This window comes from Macaca mulatta, chromosome 6 (genome assembly GCF_049350105.2).
Source record: "Macaca mulatta isolate MMU2019108-1 chromosome 6, T2T-MMU8v2.0, whole genome shotgun sequence".
Classification (NCBI taxonomy): Eukaryota; Metazoa; Chordata; class Mammalia; order Primates; family Cercopithecidae; genus Macaca; species Macaca mulatta.
In genome coordinates, this window is record NC_133411.1 from 18,043,122 (window position 1) to 18,070,633 (window position 27,512).

A 27,512-nucleotide genomic window follows, 5' to 3' on the forward strand; every position below is an offset into this window, starting at 1 on the left:
GGTACAGTGGCTCATGCTCACAATCCCAGCACTTTGGGAAGCTGATATGGGAGGATCACTTGAGAGGTGCGAGGATCACTATGTTACCCAGGCTGGCTCAATCAGGAGTTGAGTGAGACCCCAGAGTGCGTCTCCATCTTTACAAAAAATGTAAAAAATTAGCTGAGTGTGGTGGTACAGACCTGTAGTCCCAGCTACTCAGGAGGCTGAGGTGGGAGGACTGCTTGGGCCCAGAAGTGGAGGTTGCAGTGAGCCAAGATCACATGGCACTCCGGCCTGGGCAACAGAGCAGCACCCTGTCTCAATAAAAAAGAAAAAATAAATAAATTTTTTACAAATGAAAAGAAATGCTGTAATAAAATGCCATTCTCATGCTTTAGTGAGACTAGCTAGAACTAAATATACTCCATTCACTAATAGTCTACTTAGTAAACTTTTCAAAATCTAGACAGGTATTACTACTCAGTAATAAATTATCATCATGCCAATTTTTAATTTAAAATCTACAAAGTGCTGCACTTGGATTGGATAGGAATTATCACAACCACACAGTATTTTGGAAAAGACATGGGAAAAGAGCAGAAATTCTTCTTCTCAAGGGAGGTGAGCAGGGAACTTGGCCACCTTTCCCAAAAGTATGGGAATCATGAGGAAGTGGATGAAAAAGCAGAGGGTGTCACTGAAGTTTTACCCATTCAATTACTGAGCACCTACCATATGCCACGGTGCTGGGATACATGGCTGAAGCAACAGACTGCTCTCTGCCCTGCTGGAGGCAGCATTCAGGTGGGAGGCCAGCCCTATGGTCAGGCATAGCACACTGAACATGCATATCTTTCTCCTCTTCCTCCCCAAACCCCGCCAGAATAAAAAGTAAAAATACTGACAAAGATATGCATGCAGGAGGCTAAAAGAAAGCAGGAAAGGAGACAACAGTGGGGATATCAGCAAACGTCTAGAAGATGGAAAGCAAGCTCCAGGGTGAAAACTGAGCAAGCAGCAGGAAGAGCGCTGGGAACTGCAAGGGTGCAAGAGGAAGGCCCCCAAAAGCACATTCCCCTGAGCTGCAGGTCCCAGGAGAGCTTGGGAGTAGAAGGTACTAGGAGGACAGGGGCCAGGACAGGTGTGAAGACGTCACCCAGGCTGGCGTGCAGTAGCAGGACCTCGGCTCACTGTAACCTCCACCTCCCATGTTCAAGCAATTCTCCTGCCTCAGCCTCCCGTGCAGCTGGGACAGGTGCACACCACCACACCCGGCTAATTTTTGTGTTTTTAGTAGAGACGGGGTTTCGCCATGTTGGCCAGGCTGGTCCTGAACTCCTGACCTCAGGTGATCCACCCACCTCGGCCTCCCAAAGTGCTGGGATTACAGGCGTGAGCCACTGTGCCCAGCCTACAAATCTGTATGATGAACAGTTAGAACTTCAGATCTTTACCCACCCAGCAAGGTCAGGAGAGAGGACCCCTCCTCCACCCTGATAGAAGTAGGAGGTTGTTCTCTGAAAAAATTAAAGTGGAAGGGCTTCAGACCCCGGGGGTAACAGGACAGAAGAGAGCAGAACAGAGGAACCACGCTGAGAACAGGGAGCGGATGCCAGGCACATTCTGATGGGGACCCCCACGTGTTCACCATCTCCCTGGCACAGCTCCCAGAACACTTGGAGTCAGGCTTCCCCTCCCTGCCCCGCCCCCACAGGAGAGGTCAGCATGCTGATGACCCACAGTGAACGCTGTGAAGTGGCCACTCCTCAGCCCAGCACACTGTGCTAAGCCTTGGAGCCCTTTACTGTGAAACAGAAACAGGAAATCTGAGGACCCCTTAGATGTTTCAGGAAAGCCTTCAACACCTAACAGAGACAAAACACACAGAAATAAGGAACTCGGAACACACACAAGAAAACCTCAAATAAACTATCTTCTCCTTTTTATTAAGAAGGAGAAAAATCTAAGAATCAAAAAGCTAAGAATCAAAATAAGTACATCTAAAAGGAAAAAAAATGAGGAAAATGTCTTGGCACTAAAAATGAAACCAGAAATTTTAAATCAGTAGAATGCAAAAGATACAGGAAGCTTTCTGAAAGCAGAACAGAAGACAGAGATGAAAATAGAAAAACTGAGAAAATCAGGAGCAATCCAAGAAGTCCGACGTTTGACCAGTAAGCTCCCCAGAAAAAAAAAAGAAAACAGGCTGGGCATGGTGGCTCACGTCAGGAGGCGGAGGCCAGAGGATTGCTTGAGGCTGGGAGTTAGAGACCAGCCTGGTCAATACAGCAAGATCCTATCTCAACAAACATTTTAAAAACTTAGCCAGGCATGGCAGTGTGTACCTGTGGTCCGAGCTACTCGGGAGGCTGATGTGGGAGGATCGCTTAAGATATGATCTCCTCACTGCACTCCAGCCTGGGTGTCACAGCAAGACCCTGTCTCTAGAAACAAAATATAAAAAAAGAAGAGACAAAGAGGAGGAATTTTCTTTTTTTTTTTTTTTTTTTTTTCATTTTTCTTTTTTTTGAGATGTCTTGCTCTGTGGCCCAGGCTGGAGTGCAATGGCATGATCTCGGCTCACTGCAACCCCCACCTCCCGGGTTCAAGTGATTCTCCTCTCTCAGCCTCCCAAGTAGCTGGGATTACAGGCATGCGCCACCATGCCCGGCTAATTTTTGTATTTTCAGTAGAGGCAGGGTTTCACCACGTTAGCCAGGCTGGTCTTGAATTCCTGACCTCAAGTGATCCACCCGCCTCAGCCTCCCAAAGTGCTGGGATTATAGGCATGAACCACCGTACCTGGCCAGGAAATTATTTTTAAAGACTTTAAGAAAATTTTCCAAAACTGAAAGACATAAGTTTCCAGCTGAGACTGTTCATAAAACCAAGAACAATAAATGAAAAAAAGGTCAACAGAGGCCTATCAATGTGAAATATCAAATATCAATAATCAAGAGAAAACCCCAGAACCTTCCAGGGAGAAAAACCAGGTCATCTATAAGAGATCAGGCATTGGCAGGCCTTCTGCCAGCTCAAGTGCAACACTGGAAGCAAGCAAGGAGACAAGGAGGCGATGCTTCCAATTTCTAACAGCAATTCTTCCCAACCCAGAACTCTAGAACAAGCCAGACGAGAAATCCACAGCAAGGGTAGGATCAAGACGTTTTCCCATACAAGTTCTCAAAACACGTACTTCCTCTGTACTCTCTCAAAGCTAGAGAATGTGCTCTCCCCATACACAGGAGTGCACCAAGGAAGACTTCAGGAACAGAGGAGAAACAAACAGAGATCAGGAACTCGGGACAAATGTGAAGAAAACCTTATACTCTCATGAATATTCTCAAGAAGAAGAAATGGGGGCCTCCCCATTCAGGATGTTGACTTTGACCTGGCCTCCTGTTTTAAGCAAGGGTCCAGTATCAGGGGCTCCATCAGAGGAGAGAAAGAGAACAATGACGACGGGCGTGTCCTAAGTGGACAGCAAGCCCAGTGGGGCATCAGAGGAGACCAGAACAGAAGGAAGGGAACTGAGAAGAACTAAGAGGCTGAGTTCCTGGGAACTCTGGGACTCTTCCCAATTCACTGGGAACCGTGAGGCTGAGAATTCTGAGAGTAACGGCAAAATAACATTGAACAAGAAAGGAAATGTAAACATGATACTCTACTTAGCTTACATATGAACAATACTACATAGTCATAATGCTTCAACCAAAACTTGTGATATCATTACAAGGGAAGGGGGATGAGAAGAGTGTACGTGAATCAGGGTGTCAGGAGAAAATTAATGTCTTAGATTGCTGAATCAAAAACCAGCATTTTAAGAATTTTACTTAAAGGCTGGGCATGGTGGCTCACGCCTGTAATCCCAGCACTTTGGGAGGCCGAGGCGGGTGAATCACGTAGGTCGGGAGTTCGAGAACAGCCTGACCAACATGTAGAAACCCCGTCTCTACTAAAAAATACAAAATTATCCGGGTGTGGTGGCATATCCTGTAATCCCAGCTACTCAGGAGGCTGAGGCAGGAAAATTGCTTGAACCCAGGAGGAGGGGTTGCAGTGAGCCGAGATTGTGTCGTTGCACTCCAGCCTAGGCAACAAAGAAAGAAACTCTGTCTCAAAAAAAAAAAAAAAAAAAAAAAGATTTTTACTTAGAAAAGTCTATATAGAGTCAAGAGCATAATAAACAACAGTCATTCCTAGAAACAGGTCTGGAAAGTAGGCTGAGATAGGGTAAGAAATTGCTGCATTTTAATTAAAAACCCAGTGGAATTAATTGACATTAAAGATGTATGTGTGTGTGAGGGAGAGATTGATCTTCATACACAGTATTCTCTACATCATTTACTATATAGTATGTAATTGCAGCTTTAATTTTTTTCTTTGACCTAAAGGATACTTAACAGAGTTTTAACAAGGCTTTAAGAATTAGAAAAACAAACACAGAGAAAAATTAACAAAATACCTTCAAGTTACACCAAATTCTCTGAAGAATATTTGCAGATCTGAAACTGAAATTAACAAGCAAGACCTAGATGGAGTCTAGGCTGGAGATAACCTCACTGAAGAGGCGACAGGGGGCCTAATGACAGGGAAGGGACAGAGCAGGAAACAGAGATGCATGGGGTCACAGTCCTGGTAGGAGAGGGGCTACCCACAGAGCACGCAGCATTGCAGAGTAGGCAAGAAGAGGCACGGGTGGGTGTGGGCTATCCTGTGCTCCCTCTATAATGGCGCCATGCCCCCCAGTCCCCCAGCCCAACCCCACCCTCGGAGTGGCAGTAGAGCTCCTTCAGCACAATATGTTGGTACCCCAAACTCTAGATTCACCTGGGCTCACATCCCACATCGCATATTTCATGCAGCACTCTATACCACAAAGCAATGCAATCAGCTAAGAACAGGCCAGAGCCCACACGACATCTTACCTGTAGGGAAAGTGCCACTCGCCCCCTGACCCCAGGTCAAAAGAGCACATACAAAAGGGAACTGAAATATGATGAGATTGGGCCACTTGACAACTCAGAGAAATACACACCCTGCTTTGGTAATCAATGCCTAAAATGGAAAACAAAGGTGGCAGGGTGGAACGCTCTAAAGGGATGAAGCCACGGTTGGTGCCGAAATTTTACTTGGAAAAATTAACCTTTTTCTATAAAGCAAATGGAGACAGCAAGCTCTGTGAGTGAAAAGTGATGGTTTGATCTGAGAAAGAAATTAACTCTGTCTTCTAGAAGCAGAGGGAAGAAGTCATATTGAATTACACTTTGATTGTACCCTGCAGCCTCCCTTGCCGTCCAGTTTATTGGGGCGGGGTGGGGAGGGGAGCAGAAACCTGATAGGAATCCCCATTCTGCCAAATACCATCACCTTGGGACAAGTGACTTAAATCCGTTGAGCCCCAATATCCCCTCTGCCAAATGGGGCAATGATACCTTGCGGTGTGGTGTGATCATTAAATAAGGAAACTCCACCAAGTGCCTAGCAAAGCAGGAGCCCCATAAATGGTCACTGCTGTTATCAAGGATCACTGCAGGAATCCAGGAAATTATGCAAGGCCACAGAAAGTGTGCCACAAAATTGTCAAAAGAAGAATGGCTCATTACACAATAGCCACAATGGTTTATCTAGAAACCCAGAAAGTCCACGTGGCCACAACTCAGGAGAGCTCCCTCTGTCATCTGAGTTCACCTTTCAGGTGAAAGGTCTGGTGAGTGTCTGGGAAGAGATGGGAGGCCAGCCTCCCGCGGTGGCTCTTTCTCCCAATCTGGGATTACCATCAGGAGCGTGGAGATGGCCACACCTCACCCAATGTGTTTTCACTTAGGTGTTGCCTTCTTCATCCTTGAGACAAAAATCTTTCCAAAAACTGGAATCAGCAGCAAACAAAGAGCACTACACTGAATCATCTGGCAAAACATTTGAAAATACTTCACAGCTGCATGCTTCTAAAAGTACGTTCGAAATTGCACACGGATATCTTGGACTCATTTTATCTTTAGCAAATGGGAAATTTCTCGTAAGATATTTATTGTTAAACTAACACAGTATAGCGGTGACTACAATACTAAAATTAGTAGTACTCCATTAAAAAGGCACCTTGGAAAAAAATGGTCAATGAGGACAAAGATGAAGATACAGGAGCCTGATATAAAATGTCTGCACTGAAGAGATGGCCAAACATAAATTAAACAAAACAAAACAAAACAAGTGTAATCTAGCGTTTTTCCCCAGTCATTTGTGCTTCCCTACTAAAGCTTACAGCCAGTCTCTGCAGGTGCCTTGTCCTGCCTTAACCTCCTCAACTGCAGTGGATTACAACCCTCCTTCAGAGAGAAATCAGACAACACATGTGACTCCTTGCCACCTGGACTACAAACTCAGGAAGAAATGGGAGATGAGCACTGGATGCTGTCAGGATGGAGAGACTCTCCCAACTCACCCTGAGGGTCTGTTTTGGGGACAAAGAATTAATCTCAGGTGTCTACCCAAAAGGTATACCCATCTTTCCCCAGAAAAGGTGTCCTTCTCACCCAGCCCCTTCGGTCCTCCCCAGAGCTTCACGCTGTCACATTCCCTCACCATACAATTGACCTTGCCTCTCCATTGTCCCTTTCCCCACAAATTCTAGTGTCCTTTGGAATACCTACCCAGGCATCTCCAGGCATCTAGAGAATGGAATAAGAATGGGAGGGAGTAGGATGTTAAGACTCTACAAAGGGAATGAAAATAGAAACACTGGTGAAATGTAGCTTCTGACATTCAAACTAAGGTATCTCATCGGGGTGAAGGCCAAGCAATAGAGAGAGGGTGCTTAGTCCACTTGGGTTGCTGTAGCAAAAATATTATTAACTAGGTGGCTTATATATAACATAAACTCATGTCTTACAATTCTAGGGGCTGGGAAGTTCAAGATCAAGGCACCGGCATTTTTGGCAAAATGAGGGCTCACTCTCTGCTTTGCAGATGGCACCTTCTTGCTGTGTCCTCACATGGTGGAAGGTGTGAACAAGCTACCTCTGACCCCTTTTATAAGGGCACTAATCCCACTCATGAGGACTCCCCCTTCATGACCTAATAGCCTCCTAAAGCCTCCACCCCTTAAAACTAAGGCACTGGGGAGAAGGTCTCAACATATGAAATGTAAGGGGACACAAATATTCAGATCATGGCAGAGAGAAAAGATTTCCTAAACTACTTGAATTCCTGTTGGCCGAGTCGGGAGCCAGCCTGAGAACCAAATCACAGAGAGGCCCAGAAATAGAGTGGATAGCTGTGTCCTCCACTGAGCCACAATGCTGCAGCGAGGAGGTAGTGCCACGGAGAAAGGAAGAGTGTCCTCCCCTTCGGGTGTGATTGGAGACCACCAGGCCCCTATAGAAACTGCTACAGCTAAGGCCAGGAAGGAGCAACTACAAATCAAGTACTAGATGACATTCATGATTGCCACACTGGCTGCTCCAAAACAACCCTCTCCTGGGACTCCCCTCTGCTGCCACTCTCCTTCTCAAGGTGCTCTTTCTGGTCACCCACTGTGGTAATTCAATCTCCCCAACACTCTCCCCCAGCTTTCCCCAGGAAATTTCACATGTTCCCAAGGCTGCAATGACTAAACTCCAACACATACAACTCCATACTTCAAACTCAACCTGCACTCTGAGCGTCATTCTGTGTCTAACAGTGTAGTGACACGTGGGTAATTCACCTGGTGAGCTACAGGCACGTCCAATGCAACATCGCCAAACCTGGGCAACCCCAGCCTGCCACAACCTCAGCCACCCTTACATTGGTTAAGGTCACTATCAGGCACTCCTCATCTAGCCCATAGCCTAAGTCATCTAGCCCATAGCCTTTCCCTCCCCCTACCCACCAAATCATTCTGTCCTCCTGATTTTATCTCCAGAGTTACCCCAAATCCATCTCCTCTTCCCCACCCCCACTACCTTGGCTCAGCCTCTCTGCACCACCACGTGCTCCTGCAATGGTGTCCTAGCTGGTGCCTGGCCCCAGGCTCTTGCTCCCCTAATTCATCCAGAGGGTCTGGCAGAAAGCTGACAAGTAGCCTCTGGCACAGCTGTAGCATGAAGTTCCAAGCTGAACCATCACTGCCTCCCGCTTGCTCACCCAGCCCCAGCCACAATGGCCTCCTTGCCGCCCTGCAAACACCCCAAGCCCACTCCCATCCCAGGGCTTCTGTGTGTGCCATTCCCTGTGCCTGAAACACTCCCCTCCAGAGTGTTTGGATCATTCCCTGACTTGCTCCTCAGGTGTCTGCTCAAGGTCCTTTCCTGAAAGGCCAATGATGACCACTCAACAAAGTAGTCACTTCTGTCCCTCTCTAGCCCTTGTCCTTGCTTTAGTTTTCTTCATAACATCCAGCTCCTTCTGGCATTTTGTACATTTGTTTATTGTCTTTTTTTCTACCACTTTCACCACTAGAATACAAGCTCTGGGAGAACAGGGATCTTATCTGTTTGTCCACTGTTAAATCCCTTGCACCGAGAACAGTGTCAGCATATAGCACACCCTCAAGAAATATTTGTTGCATATTTTGGCCAGACATGGTGGCTCGGCTGGCCGAGACGGGCAGATCACCTGAGGTCAGGAGTTTAAGATCATCCTGGCCAACATGGTAAAACCCTGTCTCTACTAAAAATACAAAAATTAGCTGGGTGTGGTGGCAGGGGCCTGTAATCTCAGCTACTCAGGAGGCTGAAGCAGGAGAATCACTTGAACCCAGGAGGCAGAGGTTGCAGTGAGACAAGATCACACCATTGCACTCCAGCCTGGAAGACAGAGCAACACTCCATCTCAATTTTTAAAAAAGAAAGAAAGAAAAAAGAAATACTTGTTGCGTATTTTAATGGAGGTCCTGAAAGAAAGGGAGGAATATGATGGTATTCATATTAAGGTAATAGATGGGTATTGCTTATTTGATGTCATCCAAATTCCTTAGCATAGTGCAATAGTAACCTCTTCAAAACCTGGCCCCACCCTTTCAATCTGCAGCCTCGCCTCTGGGTATTCCCCTTAGCAAGCACATAAACCTCCCCGTCCACTCCACTCTCACTGTTTTTATTATTTATCTATTTTTTTTTTTTTGAGACAGAGTCTCACTTTGTCACCTAGGCTGGAGTGTGGTGGCATGATCTCAACTCACTGCAACCTCTAACTCCTGGCTTCAAGTGATTCTCCTGCCTCAGCCTTCCAAGTAACTGGGATTACAGGCGCATGCTACCATGCCTGGCTAATTTTTATATTTTTAATAGAGATGGGGTTTCACCATGTTGGCCAGGCTGGTCTTGAACTCCTGACCTCAGGTGATCTGCCTGCCCCAGCCTCCCAAAGTGCTGAGATTACAATTGTGAGCCACCATGCCCAGCCCACTCTCAGTCTTTAAATAGCCCCACCTTATTCATCATAGGAGAATATCCTCTAGTCCAGCTCATTTCACCAAATCTTTTTTAACATCTACAATGTTTCAGACCTCATGTGGATCCGGCAACCCAAGATGAATTCTCTGTCCCCAAAACAGACCCTCGGTGTGAGTCAGGAGAGTCTCTCCATCCGGATAACATCCATTGCTCATCTCCCACTTCTTCCTGAGTTTGTCCTACGTGGAAATCCCTCACCATTAACCTCACTTTTAAAAGTACACCTTTTCTTCTAGCTTTATACAATAAATCTCACGAGACTTTCATCAGCTATTCCAAACCTCCCCCATCCCCACTTTGTCCCGAACTGTAAAGCCCTGGAGACCGTGACGTGCAATTTAGAACTGTGACATACTCTCTCAATCAATTCACCAAATCAGCTGTGTCTCCTAAACCAGTGCATAGGCTAAGTTCAGGCACTGGGCTTCTGGTATACCCCCTGGGCCCAGGTACACCCCCTTGACCACACTGGGCAGGGAGCAGACACTCATTCACAGGTCCCCACTACTCAGACAGAACACAGATACGGCAAGGAACTTGGAGCAGGCTGGCTGACAGTCTAAAAAGATCCTTCCCATTCATGCAGAAGCAACCCTCTCCCAATATAATTTTTTTCACTCTGTGATGAAATCATTAAGTGTAACTCTGTAATACTGAAAAAAGTAAGCCCTAATAGTCTCCTATTGTTCTTTAGAGAGATAGAGTAGAAAAATCATTGAATTTAGGGAAAATGGACGCTGCTTCATTATCCAGCATCAGCCCTTATCTAAGACTGTGCCAACACAGCAGCTACTTGCCATGTGTGGCTATTTAAACTTACACTTAAATAAAAGTCAAATGGCATTCTGAGTCCCACTAGCCACATTTCACATGCTCAACAGCCACAAGAAGCTACCATAACAGGTGGTGCAAAGGCAGACTATGTCCATCACTGCAAACATTCTATTAAACAGAACAGGTCAACGTCAGCTTTGGTGTTCAGTTAACTTCTCTGGGCCTCTCGTTTCCTCCTGTGTAAAATGGGAACAACACACACCTCACTGGGTTCCTGCAAGGTGTAAATACGATGCTACATGTGAACACCCTTTATAATAACTTCAGTAAAGTTTGACAAACTGTTAACTATATATAACTATACATATAGCCATACTTTCACAAAGTGCTAGATGATATATATTTACTTATTTTTAAGAGTCTAACAACCAGAAATAGTAGCATCTGTAAAAGGGAGTTATTGTCAACTGTAGTAAAGAAATTCTATCTCAGGCTCTGAGGCTAGAAGGACGCCATCCAGGAGGAAGGGAGAGCGCACACAGTGGTCAGGCCACCTCAGGAATGCTGCATTCCAGGCAGAATACAGATGAACTGAAGCCCGGCCAGAAGGATCTGCAAACCAGACAGGACAGTGGTGAGTGGAGGCGCCCAGGATTTCTCAGCCGGGGAAGAGAAGACTCAGTGGGAATCAAGAAGAGAATGGATTTGGAAACAGACAAAGGGCAGTCCTGGGGAGGGGCCTACATCCTGGGCAGCTGCGAGACAATCAAGCAATGGCCTTCATGTAAGGAAAACACCAGTGAGTGCCGCCCAGCAATGGAAATGCTGCCTTATGGAGAAGATAGCTCACAATTCCAGAACGTGCTCAAACATAGAGGTTCTCAAACTGGAACATGTATCAAATCACCTGGAGAGCTGGAGAAAACCCAGATGCTTGGGCCCACCTGCAGAGATTCCTGTTCAGTGAGTGTGGAGGAGGCCCATGATTTTGCATCTCCAGGTGACACTCATGATGTGGATGCTGCTGGACCAGGACCTCATTTTGAGAGCCATGGCTCTATCACAAGCTGGGGCACCCCATTCATGCTGGCAGAGAAGGGGCGCTTGACATCAAGTGGGAAGTTGAACCCTGCAACCTTCCAAAACAATTTGACAGTGGTGCTCCAAGAACTCTTGGGAGGTCCTGCTGGCATTCAAGACTGCCTGGTGCCCAGCCTGAGACGCCTGAAAAGTCAGAGTGCCCCAGGTCTCCTGCCAGGGGTGCCCCTGTGTGGTCACCTCAGGCAAATCACTTTCTTACAGTTTTAGTATTTATACCAATAGAAGGTAATGCCATCGTCATGAAATGCCACAGGCACTAAGGAAAAAGGCCTATGCGTGGACTTTTCTAAATGCCATGGTCTCCAACCATGGGTTCAAACCCAAATCACATCACAGACGCTTTCTAGGCTGCAGAGGTAACATGCCTAAAAGAGGAGCTGCATCATAAGCCACTAAATTTCAATACGACAATCAGCAAGACTTAGGAGACAGACCTTTTACTCCATTCTGTGCCTATCCAAGGCAACCATCAGGATTTACCACATTCCTCACCAAAAACAGACACTTCACACAAAGATTTCTACCTGATGCTTTCCAACAGCTTTATTCATAATAGTCAAACATGAAAACTACCTGAGAGAACATCAACTAGCAAATGGATAAACAAAGTGTGGCACATCATCAAAGTGATACACTACCCAGCGATACAAAGCAGCAGATCACTGATATACACAGCAGAGATGAATCACAAAACTATGCTGAGTAAGCAAAGCCAGACACAGGAGACATCACACACTTCAGGAGGCCGAGGCAGGCGGATCACCTGAGGTCAGGAGTTCGTGACCAGCCTGGCCAACATGGTGAAACCCTGTCACCACTAAAAATACAAAAATCAGCCAGGCGTGGTGGTGGGTGCCTGTAGTCCCAACTACTCGGGAGGCTGAGACAGGAGAATCACTAGAACCCAGGAGGTGGAGGTTGCAGTGAGCCGAGATCACACCACTGTACTCCAGTCTGGGCGACAGAGTGAGACTCCATCTCAGGAAAAAAAAAAAAAAAAAAAAAAGACATTACCCTAAATAACACAATAACACGAAGCTTTAGGGAAGTCCAACCTAGTCAACAGTGACAAAAACAGATCAGTCCCCAGGGGTGGGTGCTGACAGAAGAGGGATGCAAAGAAGCCTTTAAGGGTGATGAAATATTCTAGCTCTCGACTGCTAGTGCGGTTACACAGGCATATATAGCATATATAGTACATATGACTGTATACTTACAGTATGTGCATTTTATTGGTGGTAAGCCACAAAAAGTTGATATTGTAAAAAAAAAAAAAAAAAAAAAAACCCAACATTTTCTATTACATTGCGCTCATTCTATTTCAGGATGTGCTTACAAGTATAACATCAGTTGCTTCTGAGAGGAAACTGCGTAGACAGGGACAGGCGTGGGAAGACATCAAAATGTTTACCCTTTTGTACATTTAAACATCTGAACTGTAAGGCTACGTTAGTTAATTTTTAAATAAATAAAATTTTAAATGAAGGAAAAAATTCTAAAAACATGCTCTTCATTGGTGAAATGAGTGAGATATTATTATCTGAGGCCCCTCATCGCCACAAAACTATGCGACTCTTGCCCAATCTATTTCAGTTGTGGGAACCCTGCTTTTTGAGACAGGCACTCTACGTGGCCTCTATTTTACCAAACCCCTCTGAGTTCTCAGTGAATATCGTTTTTTAGCATTTTTTCATATTTTAGTATTTTTCATAAAATACATCATAGATAAGAATGCAGATGTGTGTGTCTGCCTTATGTATCTGATTCGAGAATGTCTTTTATTTTCTTTGTAGTTTTATCTCGTATGTGTGTATCCCTGACCAATCCTGTTCAGTTTCTGCACCATTTAAAACTTAACTGAATCATTCAGCATATATTATTCTGTGCATCTTTTGACCAAAATTACATTTGTAAAATTCATCCCTGTTGTTGCTAAAGCTGTATTTTCATTGTTTTATGGTATCACAATGTATAATAAATAAATGAACCACAATAAACTTATCCATTAAATTATTTGTGGACACTTCTGCAAAGTATTGTTTTGGTCCCTGTTGCCTATAGAAAAAACAAATCCAAACATACAACATAGCATCTGAGGCAACTACTGACCCCACAAACCACCTAGCCAACCTTATCTCCCACCACGTTTTCTACCAACCCATGCTAACACTGCATCTGCACACTGTGTGGTGGTTGAAACATTAGGTACACCTTCAAGATGCTATTGTGTTCATTGTATTCCTCAGGGTTAGAATGCTCTTGATCATGTACTAGATCTCCCAGATCACTCCTGTCCACTGAGGTCTGGTTCAAGCATGATCTTCTTATCAAGAACCCCACAATCTCTTCCATCCACAATACCACTGTTCCCAAAAACCATATCAAAACGAATTATCCTTTCCCGAATCTTCCACCTCACTTAATTCATGCAACTTTGAGTTATACCCGTTGGTTACGGCTGTGTCATAATTTTTGCCCAAAATCTTGCAGATAATGGGCAGGTAATAAATGTTGAAGCTTTTGAGTCAAATTCAGACTCCTAAAACCCACTGCTAATGCCAGTCATTAGTCATTATTTTTGAATGCTAAATCATTCAAAAATATCTCTTTAAAAAGTTTATTTCTACAAAACTGAGATAACATCAATTAAAGTGAAAACAACATCCCATTGCTTAAGACAGATTTGGTTGGGTTCCTCATAGTTTTAAAACTGATTTTTTTTTTCTCATAGAAAATACAGTGCTTTAGAGCTCCCAAGACACGGAAGGTTAGAGTACCATATAATTTAAGATCAGTTGAGAAGACATACATTATTTAAAAAAAAGTAATGTCCTTGAAAATCATTTTAACCCCCAGAGCAACAAATAAAAGGGAAAAAAAACAAAACTTTAATGACATTAATAAATGGGTCATAAATTCCAATGAATTATAATGCAAAAGCAACAAGTAATTCTGAATTTAAAGAACGGGACAGTCATTATTGTCAAAGAAAATACATGCATGGAATGCAGATGCCACAAACAGGAGATGAAATAAAACAGATAAGGAGAAGGCTGTATCTAGGTGGAATGGCTGGCCAATGTTTTCCTCTCCATCAGTCATAAATAAAATGGTTGGAAGAAAACACCCCTGAATACTAGCAAATATGCCTTTCAATTATTTTATGCAAAAACATTATTTTCAATAGGTGTCATTAAAGAAAACATCATAGAAAAAAAAAGTTTGCAACTCATGTTACGGAAATAGGCTAAAGTCTTTAATATAAAAACAGCTCCTATAAATCAGTAAGGAAAAGAACAATGGCCTACTTGAAAAAAATAGACAGGTTATTTATAAACAAAAATGCTGATAAAAGGTAACTGTAGTGGTTATTAAACATAAGATAAAATGCTCAGAGAATTGCAAAATAAAAACATTTTGGGATAGTCTTTTTCACCTATCAGATTTATAGGATCAAAAAGTTTCATAAAATATTCTTGGCAAGGGTGTAGCAAAGTAGGCAGTCACACACATTGCTGATGGGAGTATCAATTGTTAGAATCCTAAGGAACTGCATGCAATATGGTGATAGCCATCAAAATTACAAGTGCACATGCCATCTGACCCAGCAATTCCACTTCTGGGAAGTTCTCTAAAATACTTGCATACATGCAAAATTATGCATGTACAGGGTCATTAGCTATAACGCTGAAATAGCAAAAGCTTGGAAACATTACTGCCTCAGTAGCAGACAGGTTAAGTAATTTGAGACATCCTTACAATAGAATTCTGAAGCAGCTGAAAAAGAACAAGGAAGCAATCACCAAGAAATACTAGGAAAAGGGAGAGCTCATATGGTATTCCACAATTTGCATAGAATATGGTGTATTTGCTGAAATGTGCACTATCTGGAAAGAGACACAGGAAACTAGTAACATTGGTTGCCTCCGTGAGGTAATTGGGCGGCCAGGGACTGGGATGAGAAAGAGATTTTCAAAATGCTTACCCTTTTGTACCTTTAAAACTTTTGAACTATGAGACTGTATTCGATTTTTAAAGACATAAAATTTAAAATTAAGAAATGTTAAAAACATTGAAAACATTAGTGAGACACAGCCCTAAGACTATTAGACTATTGCCCAATCTAGCATAAGACAATATGTCCTTCTTATTTGAGTGCTCGCATAACTCCATAATAAGATAGATTTGGAATAAACTCTAGAAACACAGGTAGCTAAGAGACCCAAAGTTAATCCACTTTCAGGGACCTCCGACAAGACAGAGCTCGTTTTAAGAGAAAACACCAGGACAAGTAGAGATCTGCAGGAAATATTCACCTTGCTCAAGTTAACCTAGAAAATGACAGGCTATTTTGTGCAATTTATTTCTCAACTTTAAGGTTCAGAAATCTCTGTCCTGTAACAAGGTATCTGTCACCGGAGCTCTGATTATTCTGCACCGTGTGGGTCATGTTTGTTATGAGAACACTTAGAAAACAAAGAAAGCTTTTCTCCGCCCTCAATAGCGTGGTAACGGATGACAGGACGCCACTTTCAACGAAGGAGACAGACACTTCCCTGGCCTTCCTGGTGAAGAGCGCCTTTTGGAGAGACAAACCTGTTGCTCAAGAGCTGAGCATTCCCGTGTATTCTCCCTGTACTTCACCTAAAAATATACCTGTTTTCCACACTGGGCACACCCGGGGGTGGGTGCTGGGCATACTCCACCTGCTTGTTTGCCTCCCGTTTTCCCATCAGGGAATAAAGACAGTAAACCTAACCCTTCAGGGGAAGGAAAAACAAATCATTCGGGGTCCATCTCAGGTGACTGATGAATGTGGCACCGTTTTGAACGTGTACCTAATCTGGTCCAGATATGCCTGCTGGGGCCGCAAGAACGAAGACACGTTCAAGCATGTTTGCTCCCGCAAGCTTGGGCGAGCAGGTCAAGACCTGAGAGTTTTAGAAAGCAGGGGCGAAGTTTTCAAGTACGATGGGAACACCTGTAGGTGCAGGTGCCTGCGGGTGGGCCGACCACCTCGCATCTGAGGCTGGATCCCCACACGGAGGACGACAACTGCTCATAGGGACGTGCGTCCGGAGGAAAGTTGCGGTGAGTGTCTACCTGTTCGAGACCGGTGGCCGAGAAAGTGGGGCAGTGCTGACAATTCTTCCTCCGCAGTGTCCCGCGGGCTCCCCCTGCACTGGGTCCCCGGGGCCCCGGGCGCCCCAAGGTCACCTGCCCTCCTGAGCGCCCCCACCTTGCCCAAGCTCTCACCAGAACAGCAGGTTGGCAGCGACGAAGCCGAGCAGGCTCCGCAGCGGCCTCTTCCAGCTCAGCAGCTCGTCGGCGCGGCAGCCCAGCCACAGCACCGGCTCCCCAAGTAGCCAGGTTACCGCGGCAGCCGCCCGGCCCGCGGCCTCCTCCACCTGCAGCCCCTCGCCCTCCGCCGCCCCAGCCTCCTGCGCTTCCTCCTCCTGCTGCTGCCGCTCTCCGGGGGGTGCCTGGGGCGGCGGCGGCGACGGCGGCGCCTGCTCTTCGGCTGCGGGAGCTGGGCATCCCTCCGCGGCGTGCTCCGGAGGCGCCGGGCTCGCCATCTTCAGCTGGGCTTCCAGGCGGGGACGGGGCCGGGCGCGCGCGCGGGCGCGCCTGGGTGTGGGCGCCGAGGGCGGAGCGGCGGCGGCAGGTCCCGGAGCGGGGCGCGCACCGCGGGGCGCAGGCGGCTGGGGGCCTTGTGACGTCACGGGCCGCAGAGGGGGCGCCGCCCGGGGAAGTGGGTGCGGGCGAGTTCGCGCAGGGGCGGGGCCGGGGGCCGGGCGCCGGGGCTGGGCGGCGTCCCCGGGGGGCTCCGGGCTCCTCGAGGGCCTCTCCGGGGACACAAGGAAAACGACCTTCTTTTCTCTTGCAGCGGCGGGGGAGGGCGAAGTGGAGGACCGCTGCTCGGTTCCGTATCCAAAAGGGACCCAAGGCTACAGGCAAAATAGATTGGACATTTTCACTTTCTCAAGCCAGGGCCACCGGTCGCCCAACCAGCAGCCACTGAGGGTGGTATCGGGGCGCCCCTTCCCCTGGCAGCGTATTTCAGCCCCCAGAAACATCCCCCACCTCGGCCATCCCCAGTGCCTTTGCAGGGACAGCAGCACAACCATAGCAGAGGTCTTGGGCACCCTGGGAATAATGTGCTGGTGTAAATGTTGGATTGAGAAATGAAAAAGCATTTGGGATCAATCTGGGGCCCTCTCGTTTGACACGGGAGGAAACACCAGGCCGCAGCGTTGGGGGAAGCTGCTTCCTTTCTCTCTCTTCTTTCTCTTTCTCTCTCAGGTGCTTCCTTTCTCTCTTCTCTCTCTCTCTCCCTCCTTGTGGCTAGGTGATCTGGCTCAGACGCTCTCTCTCTTTCTCAGGTGCTTCCTTTCTCTTCTCTCTGTGTGTGTGTGTGTGTGTCTCTCTCTCCACTTCTCCCCCTTTCTCCCCCTCCTTGTGGCTAGGTGATGTGGCTCAGACTCTCTCTCTCTATCTCTTTCTCTCTCTCTCTCAGGTGCTTCCTTTCTCTCTCTCTTCTCTCTCTCTCTGTCTCTCTTCCTCCTTGTGGCTAGGTGATCTGGCTCAGAAGTGCACGTTGGTCCGCGCCTGCGGGGAGCTGAAAAGCAAAAGAATGGACCTGTGCACGTGTCAAGCAAGGTTTGGCCTGCTTTGAAGACAGTGATTTCAGAGCCACTCCGGCCTCTACGTCACAAGCAAGCATCACGGCAGTGGTGGGGCGGCAGGTGATCCTGAGACCTCCTATGCCATCTCTTTGGCCCCGGTGCTTCTGGGTGAGTGTGGGGAAAGAGGAAAAGAGTTCATGGTTTATGCTTTTCACCATTTGCATTTTTAAATTTTTGTTTTCTTTAATTTCCTGGCCTTACTTTTACTCTAGAATGACAGGTCCTTCCCACTCATCCTAAGGGTTCTATCTGCGGATGAATCAGGGCATCTCATATCCCTTTACTGGCAACCAGCCTGCCTGCACAGGATGGAAGGGAGGGCAATTAAATTCTCTGCGTCAAGAGAGCCTCTGGGGGAATGTTCTGTAACGCTCCTCTGGGTGGTCATTGTAAACCTCTGTGTATACACATGCGGAATCCATTGATCTGTACATTCACTGCAGGTGTCTGTACTTTACTGTGTGTTGTACTTCAAAGGGGGTATATTCCCAGAGTCCATGCAAAGGCTTACTGAGCGCCTACCGAGTACACAAAGCATTGCTAAGCTCTGTGGATGCAGCTTCTGCCCACAGGAAGCTCCCAGTCTGATGAGGGCCTAATTACAATTGTGATATCTGCCACATCAAAGAAGCAATCGCTAAGTGCTAAGAGATCCCTTAAACTGTGCATCCAAAATTAGGGGAGGAGTGGAGAGATCAGGTTTCAAGAGGGTTTTGTAATAAATGGCCTCTGCCCTAAATTGTAGGGCCCCCATTAGTGTGGGGATTGGGGACAGGGGCAATAACTGCTGTTGGGAATTCAACAGGAGAGGAGGCCTGGGGTTGCAGGTGGAGACGCACAGTTCCTTAAGTAACTCCCAAAGGGAATAGTGGACCTTGAATGACCCCTGGTAACAGGAGGCTTAGTTTTTAACTAAAGGTGATACAGAACATCTGGCACTTCCGACTTCCCTTCTTAGGAGTATCCTGATAACCCGATGGAAAGTGGCCTGGGTGGTAAGGAAAAAGCAACGTGGAAACAATTCAGGTTTCATCCATATAAGAAAGACAGTTTTTTTCCCAGGTGTGGGTCCTCCCTCTTGGCAGTAGCAGAGAAGTTTTTGAAAGATAAATGATGCTTTTATTGTGTCATTTGGCCTTTGTTTGGCGCTTGATACAGCCCAGGGTTTGCTATTCTAAAATCTGTCACTAGACAGAAGTGTGCCGCAGCCAGTGTGGAGAACATGGGGCAGGAGAGAGGAAGAACCAGGTGTCCCCATGCCCCAGACCAGTGCTGATGTGCTACCAGAAACGGGTTTGCAAGATTAAGCACCCCCCTCCTGCTTCCCCTGAATTCTAATTATTGTTGCGAGGATCTGTTGAAGTAGTAAAAGCTGCTGGCAACCAAGACACATAAAAGCTAAACTCCAGTTGCTGTGTGTAGTTTCCAACACTTATTTATTATCTCTGTTTAATAGTAAACCTGCCTCCCCACAGTTATGTGTTGTAAAGTCTATCCTTTCTCTCTCTCAAAATTACTATGGAGAAAATGCTACGCAAATGGTTTTGCATAGACGGCTGGGCTAATTAACCTGTCCTTTTCACCTCCAACCTCTAATAGTTACAAACAAACTGACACAAGTAGACACTGGAATAGACATACAAATGGTGCTGCTGGGTGGAATTTTGTTGTTGTTGTTGTTGTTTGATGATATTTGTGATGCTTGAGTAATTTATTCATGGCTAAGATCACAGAAACATAATGCTAACAATGTTTGAAATCAACCTCGTCCTCTAGTTTTAAGAACACGTCACATTCTTGAACTCCTGCAGGTAACCTTACTAAGATTCTCTTCTGAATTTTTATTGCTATATATTAGGAACAGAGTGATTAACACTAGTGAGCTAGATGATTTGACAATATATATCTGAGAAAAGGAAACTGGAAATGCATCTGAGAAAAAAAAAAGTCCATAGCCGCTGAATCTGAGACAGTTTAGAAAATGAGACAGCTCCAGTAAAGTCCAAATACATGTAAGAACTCTCTAACAGAGGCCACTCACCTTTCTCGTGTAAGAGTATGTGGAAAGCTTGTAATAGGAGAGAAAAATAATGAATAATTAATTCCCACTACAGGAAGTCTCCTAGGGCAAAATCAAGTTAAGACTTAAAAGGATGGAGAAATGCCACCCAGGCATAATATTTTGGGGAAATTTCTTTTCTCTAAAATATTATATATTAGAATATTACAGTAGCTCCATGATTCCTTAAACAAAAGGAGGCTCCTTGAAATGGTTTGGCTCTGTGTCCCCACCCACATCTCACCTTGAATTGTAATAATCCCCACGTGTCAAGGGTGGGACCAGGTGTAGATAATTGAATCATGGGCGCCGTTTCCCCCGTGCTGTTCTCGTGATACTGAGTTCTCACAAGATCTGGTGGTTTTATAAGGGGCTTCTCCCTTCACTCAGCACTCATTCTCGCTCCTGCCGCCCGTGAAGAGACGCCTTCCGCCATGATAGTAAGTTTCCTGAGCCCTTCCCAGCCATGCGGAACTGTGAGTCAATTAAGCCTCTTTTCTTTATAAATTACCCACTCGCAAGTGTTTCTTCATAGCAGCATGAGAATGAACTAATACTATACTTGTGTACATGTTGTATTGTTTATTAGCCTGCAGATAGCATTTTTTGTGTCGATAATTTTATGAAACCGTTTCTACCCTCCTCTCCTTGCTATTATACTCTGTTCCTTATTCCTAAATTTCCATAATTTTCTTGTCACTAAGAAAACCTGGATAGTTCACTCTAAGCACGGATAAGTAAGAGTATCACACAGCATCAGCAGCAACAGAGCAGCTGGAAAGGAAGGAAGTTCATCTCCCAGGTCTCTAACCCGACTTCCAAGGCCCAGCCCAGTGCCTGGTTCACAGAAGGAATTCACTGTTTCTACTTATGTTGAATGTCTGTTGTGCATATACAAACTGAAATATTCAAACTAGAATAGTCTGTGTTTGACAAGCATTCTGTAAGGGATGTGCTTACCAGAAAGATAGTGGCCAAGATGTTGGCCACCCAGATATCAGTTGGGGTACTGCTTCCTAATCCCTAAAAGGAGTTTTTTTTAAGGCTTCAAAATGGTTACTTGAAAAGAACTAAGGTCACATGACAACAAGTATATCCTCCAAGGAGGCCTACCTGTCTATCCCCAGGTACACACATAAACACACACACCTATGATCCACAGGGGTGACTGCAGGACATTAACTTCCAACCCCTTCCCAACAGGAATCTGAACCAGCAGACAAAGTACTGCCGGGTCCTTGCTGCAGCCTCTTCCCCCACCCCCGTTGATGGTCCCGGTTCTGCATCATTGTACTTGCGTATCATTCACTCATTATTTCTTCAGTGCTTCATTCACTAGTCATCAGACATTCCTGAAAGGCTGACTGTGGGCTTCTGGTAAGATGAAAAGGACTGCTTATTTCTTTCATGGTGCTTAGGGCATAGACAATGGATAAAGACCCTGAAGAAGGTGCTGGGCAAAGGGAATGGGGAAGCCTGACGTGCACAGTCTGGAAGCAGGAGAGGAGCCAACATAGCCCTCAGTGGAAACCTGGAGGAGATCTAAGCTGGAGGATGGGGTGGGAGGAGCAGGAGGCTACTCACGGTGGGGCTCCTCCTGTATGATGCTAGAAGCTTCTGCTCTGTCCTGAGAGCAACAGGGAGCCATGAGTGGGCTTGCAGCAGGAGACAGAGGGGCTAGTCTGTGTTTCAGAAAGATATCTCCAGACCTTAGAGGACATAAAGCCTGGCAGAGGGAAGGCACTGTCAGAGACTTTTCCCTTGTCATTCTCTAGAATGAGGGAGGAGGAAGAACCAGTTTGGAAGGGAGGCTGACAAGTTTCATTTTTGAAAATGGATCTGCATTTGGGTATCTCTGGAGATGCCAGTAAGGTTGTCGGGTACAGGGTCTGCAGCTCAGAAACCAGCAGGCATCCTGAACAAGACAGATCCAGGCAGACAGAATGGCTTGTAGGAGAACTTGGCAGAGGGCATGACCAAGAAGAGTTCAGAGGCACTGGCCAGTTCCGTGCGACTGCATGGGGGCATGGTATGTGATGAGACTTTTGGATAAATAGATCAAATAAAAGAAAGTTTTAAGTATCAGTAACAGAATTTTAGAAAAAAATCCTGTGAGCAGTAGAGAATTCCTGGAGTTTGTGGGTTTCTGTGTTGTTGTTGACTTTTACCAAGGAAGTGATAGAATCAAAGCAGCAGTGTCCTGAGGTCCCGGGAACTCCAGGCTGACTTCCATCCTCAAAGCAAAACTGTGTTGTGATTCTCTCTAAATCCAGGTCTGCAAATCAGGCCTCCAGTCTCAAGGGGGTATCTTCCATGCTAAAAATAGATGAGTGGAATGCAATGGAATAGCTATGAAAGTGACATCGCACAACCCTTCCAAGTGTATATTTGGCTTGTCACCTGTTACTAATTTTAGTTCATTAGAAATCAGGCACAAAATGTGGCGACGCTTGAGGCTATGAAAATGGCTGCAGGCCCTGCAGTCAGACCATGTCACACGTGCCCTCTTCAGTTATGCATACATGCTGCAGTCGGGTGCTTGCTGCACAGCCAGTGGTGTTTCTGGGGACCCATTAGCACTATGAAACCCTAATGTCTTCTGACCCATTCAAGAAATATGGCTCTACTTATTATAGTTCACAGTTCAGTATATTTGCTTGTAGGTTAATTCACTGAAAATGGATGCTCTCTCTACCTCTTGCTAAATAAAAATTAGAGAATGATGGCCAGGTGCGGTGGCTCACGCCTATAATCTCAACACTTTGGGAGGTGGGCAGATCGCTTGAGCCCAGGAGTTGGAGACTAGACTGTGTAACATGATGAAACCCCATCTCTACAAAAAATATGCACCTGTTGTCCCAGCTACTCAGGAGGCTGAGGTAGGAGGATTGCTTGAGCCAGGGAGGTCGAGGCTGCAATGAGCCATGATCGCACCACAGCACTCCAGCCTGGGCAACAGAGCAAGACCCTGTCTCAAAATATATATATATATATATATATATATATATATATATATATATATATATATATATATATATATATATATATTTTGTTGTTGTTGTTGTTGTTTGTTTTGTTTTGTTTGTTGCTGTTGTCGTGAGTGCAGAAGTGAGAAGGTGGAAAGAGTAGAACAAGGGGTTTGATCTGTGACTGCTAACACTCAATTGAGGTAACTCACTACCTTCAGACTAGTCAGGAGGCTATTGTTTTGGACTAAGCTCCTCCACTAGGCCCCAACAGACCAGACCAAAAATCAGAATGAAGTCATTCATGCTGATGTTCCACATTGCCAAGCCAAACCTGAGTTGTTAACCGACCTCCAGAGCAGTCCAGAACAATCCGGAGACAGAAAGCCAAATTTCCCAAGCAGGCCAGTTTCAATCTGCATGGTAATGAAGTTCCCTCTACTCTCTCCCTTCCAAGGGAAAGTGACCTGATGTTAACCAATCAGTTATTTCTCTACTGTTCTGTTCCCCATTTCCACCTTGCAAGGAAAGTAACTTTGAAATGACCAATCAGCTTTTTGGTCTTTGTCCCTGCTTTCTTCAGCCCTTCTCTGTATGAAACCGCCCTCCTCTACTCAACCCATTGGAACACTTCTTCTATTTCATCAGATGAAGTTTGCTGGATTCTGGAATTACAAATAAAGTCAATTAAGATCTTAAAACTAAACCTGTAATAAGGTTGTCCTTTGATGCTCTGAACTATTTTTACTCCCAATACTTCTGGCACCAAATATGTGGGTTTTTCCATACCAATAACCAGTTCTCTAATTGTCTATATACCAGCTGGGTATCAAACAATCCACTTCTGACACTACCTGGTCTAACCCAGCAGATCCCATGGGTTAAGGGATCAGCCCCTTAAGACTACTCCCATTTCAAATGCTAACCACAAGTCCTGGACCTCCCATACTTATAAATCAGAGGTTTCCATGACTGAGCTTGATTGATTTGATTAATTGATAGACAGACACACACACACACACACACACACACACACACGCAAAGAGAGTCTCACTCTGTCACCCAGGCAGGAATGTAGTAGCATGATCATGGCTCACTACGCTGCCACCTCCCGGGTTCAAGTGATCCTCCCATCTCAGCCTCCAGAGTAGCTGGGATCACAGATGTGTTCCACCACACCTGGCTAAACTTTTATTTCTTCTAGAGACAGTGTCTCCCTGTGTTGCCCAGGCTGGTCTTAGGCTGGGCTCCAGCAATCCTTCCACCTCAGCCTGCCAAAGTGCTGAGATTATAGGCCTGAACCACCGCTCCTGGCTCAAGTTCAATAATTTGCTAGAACAGCTCACAGAACTCAGGGAAAACAGTTTACTTACTATTGCTAGTTTATTATAAAGGAAATTATAAAGAATATGAGTGAACATGCAGATGAAGTACATAGGGCAGGCAAGGTCCAGAAGGGTCCTGAATATAGGCACTTCAGCCCCACAGGGGTGTTGGAGTGTGCCACCCTCCTGGCATGTGGGTGTGTTTGCTCACTCACCCAAAAGCTGCTTGGACCCCTTCGTGTAGGAGTTTTTATGGAGGTTTCATTATATGGGTATAATTGATTAAATCTGTGACTGTTGGTGATTTTCAAAACCTCCAGTCCCCCTCCTTTCCCCAGGGGGCCTAAGGGTGGGGCCAGATGATCCAACCCTGTAATCATAAGGTCAGTTCCTCTGGCCACCAGCCGCCATCATGAAACCATCTAGCGATCAAGGAAGAATCATCTCGTAAGTGTAAACTCAAGCATGGTTAAAAGGGACTTATGAAAAATAAATGATGCTCTTCTCATTTCTATCACTCAGGAAATTCCAAGGGTTTTCAAAGCTCTGTGCTAGGAACCAGGGAGGATGACCAAATATATATTTATTATATCTCAATATCACACTTCCCAGTTTTCACCCTCACTCCTGCCCCTCCTCTGCCCTAAACCAAGTACTTCGGTGTCACAAGCAGAACTATGCCATAAAAGGCCCATGGGGGCTTGCTCTGGGTTGCTTGCCTGGACAAGGTCCTGGATGGGACTGAAGGCCTTTCCTCTTTCTCCAGGGAGAAGAGATGCACTTAAACCCAGGGTCCCACAGGCTCAATGGGTCTCCTTCCAAAACCAGATTCCAATGAGCCCTCAGATTCTCCAAATACTGGGCAGCTGGATTTCCCAGACACTGTCCGCAATCTGAGGACATCTAATATACCTGTAGACTGTTCTCCCACTGAAAAGGTGGTTCTTGCTCTTGTCCATTAAAGAAGAGAGGTGGCAGAGAGTTGGAGGAGAGAGCCTCCTTCCCTGGCATGTCCATCCAGGGGTCTCCAGGAACATCCCGGCTGTGGCCCACACCTCTCTGTGTGGTTAAGAGGAGTATCGGATGCCTTCTCTTTCCAACCTTGGCTTATAAGTTTCCCCCAGGAAAGTCTGTGCCTTCACCTATATCATGTGGGCTGTTTGATTCCTCACAGCTGCTTCTGGGAAGGATGGGAGAAAATCAGAGATTCTCCTTGTACACGAAGTGGCATTTGCAACTGCTCTGTGAACTACAGTAACCCAAAGTCCCCCAAACAAGAAATATTGGAGCAGTTTTGATTCTGATCTCTCCTTCATTCTCTCTTCGGCAGTAACCAACCGTTTATCAAATTTGCCCAAGACAGTGCTGGTTGATATCCACCTTCTGGCGTGGTTATTAATAGTGTTTCACTTTCTTTCTCAGAGGTGTCCGGGTTTGGATGAGAAATTATATGGGCTCCCTGTTCATCTCCAACCTGTCAACAGTTGCTGAGAACTCCTCCTCTGAAGTGTTCTCACCTCGCCTAGCCCTTTTTTCTCCAGTCTCAGGGCTGCCATCCCTGTTCAAGTTTCAGTGCCTGTTGCCCATCTAAACTGCGTCAGCCTCCTGTCTCTTCCAATCCTCCCTGTACACCTCTCCTTTAAAACAGTGCTTTCAACCTGTAGCATCCACACCCAAGCGCTTACAACGATGCCCGGTCACCTAGAACTGCTACACCTAAAGAAATTGCCAGCCGCCTTCTAAAGCTGGTTCATCTGGCCAGTCTCTTTCTAAAAGCCACATTTCTCACTGCTCCCAAATGTGAACACTTGGCTATTGTCAGGCTAGCTCATCTCTGAGTTCGTACTCCAAGCAAACGTTCATGTCCACGCTGTTGCTCATGCTGTACTATCTTTCCTTGTCTTTTTCAACCTCCTGGAAGCCCAGATCTTCCATCTACAGTTCAGCTTGCTCTTCTTGCACTAACCCTTAAGTAGAAAAAGCCTGTGTTTCTTAGTCATGAGGATCTGAATTTGACCCTAAATCCATCACTGCCCACTGTATTTCACTGATTATAAGACATATACGTATTTTTTTTCACTTTTAGCGTACCTGGAAATGGAATGTACTTTAGAATCTTAAGCATCTTAGATTCAACAAAGCATAGTAGCCTGTGACTTTGTGTTATGTGACACAGACTCTGTGAGTCTTGGTGACCTTGTCTTCAAAACAATTAACATTTTACCGTCGACACTGCTGTGGGAATTACTTGGAATAACCGCAGTTGAGACCCAGTGGGAGAATATCTCCATGAGAATCTGGATCCTGAACCCAGGCATTTTATAATGATTTTCTTTTGAGAAGGCCTGGGCCGCATGGAAAAACTGTTGCAACCGATACCAAAGCTTGTGTCATCAAATTTCAGAACAATTCTCTGCAGTGTACAAAGCCAGAAAGAGAAATCAGTCCCATTCATGGGTGGTTTAACCACAGCTCTCTACAGAGAACTCTGTTCAGAGGAAATAGCTAAAGGGGCCATTTCTCCAGGGGTCATGAGCCAAGTAGCTTTCTGTTGGAAAAGTGTCGTTTGATGGACAAAGCTACAAAAGCAGTTTTGTCCTTAATTCTTCAGTAAAAAATCTTCAAAAGCTGATTTTATGTTAAAAGTCCACAAGTAGGTTTCTGAAGAATTGGGTCACAGGTGCATGTTTTAGTAACATCCAATTGGACAATTTCCATCTTCTTTCTGTATAAAAGTCTGCCCACTCCAAGAAGGCGCTAGCAGCCAGATGCCTGAGGTAACAATCAAGCTGATTGGCAAGGGAATCTTTCCTTCTGCCTCCCTGTGCTGCTCCAGTGGGTAACAGTCCCAGCTCCAAACTCAGACCATTGAGGATTGTGTTTACCTCTTGCTTTTAATGTGGGTTTTCAGTGAAGGGATCTAGAACATAAGATGGGGGAGGGAGGGCAGGTGGAGAACCCTGCAGTGTAGGATTTGAATTGGAGCTATCAGTAAGTGGGAGATCATGATCTGATATTCTAGCTGTGTCCCTGAAAAAGCTTAGAATCAATAATACCCCATAGCAATAAGCTCGTGTAGGAACCAGGTTTTGGTTTCTGAATACTATTGCCTGCCGAAAAGAACCAGAGCTCCTTAGAGAATTGGCAAGTATTAGGTCAGAGTTAGGAACATCTTGTGTATCAGA

The 27,512-nt window shown here is 45.6% G+C and overlaps 1 protein-coding gene and 1 long non-coding RNA gene across 2 annotated transcripts in view; one reads left to right on the top strand and one right to left on the bottom strand.

Annotated features, from left to right (window-relative positions):
• RETREG1 (reticulophagy regulator 1) overlaps positions 1–16,883 on the bottom strand; it is a 150,737-nt gene extending 133,854 nt beyond the window's left edge. The window contains 1 exon segment of the mRNA NM_001261775.1: positions 16,548–16,883. Within this exon segment, the coding sequence (NP_001248704.1) occupies positions 16,548–16,867 (320 nt within the window). The 5' untranslated portion in view covers positions 16,868–16,883.
• Positions 16,884–17,091: 208 nt separating this feature from the next.
• LOC106998668 (uncharacterized) overlaps positions 17,092–27,512 on the top strand; it is a 57,053-nt gene continuing 46,632 nt past the window's right edge. Inside the window, exon 1 of the long non-coding RNA XR_001445190.3 lies at positions 17,092–18,085. This is a non-coding gene — a long non-coding RNA (uncharacterized LOC106998668). The remainder of the gene's footprint in view (positions 18,086–27,512) is intronic.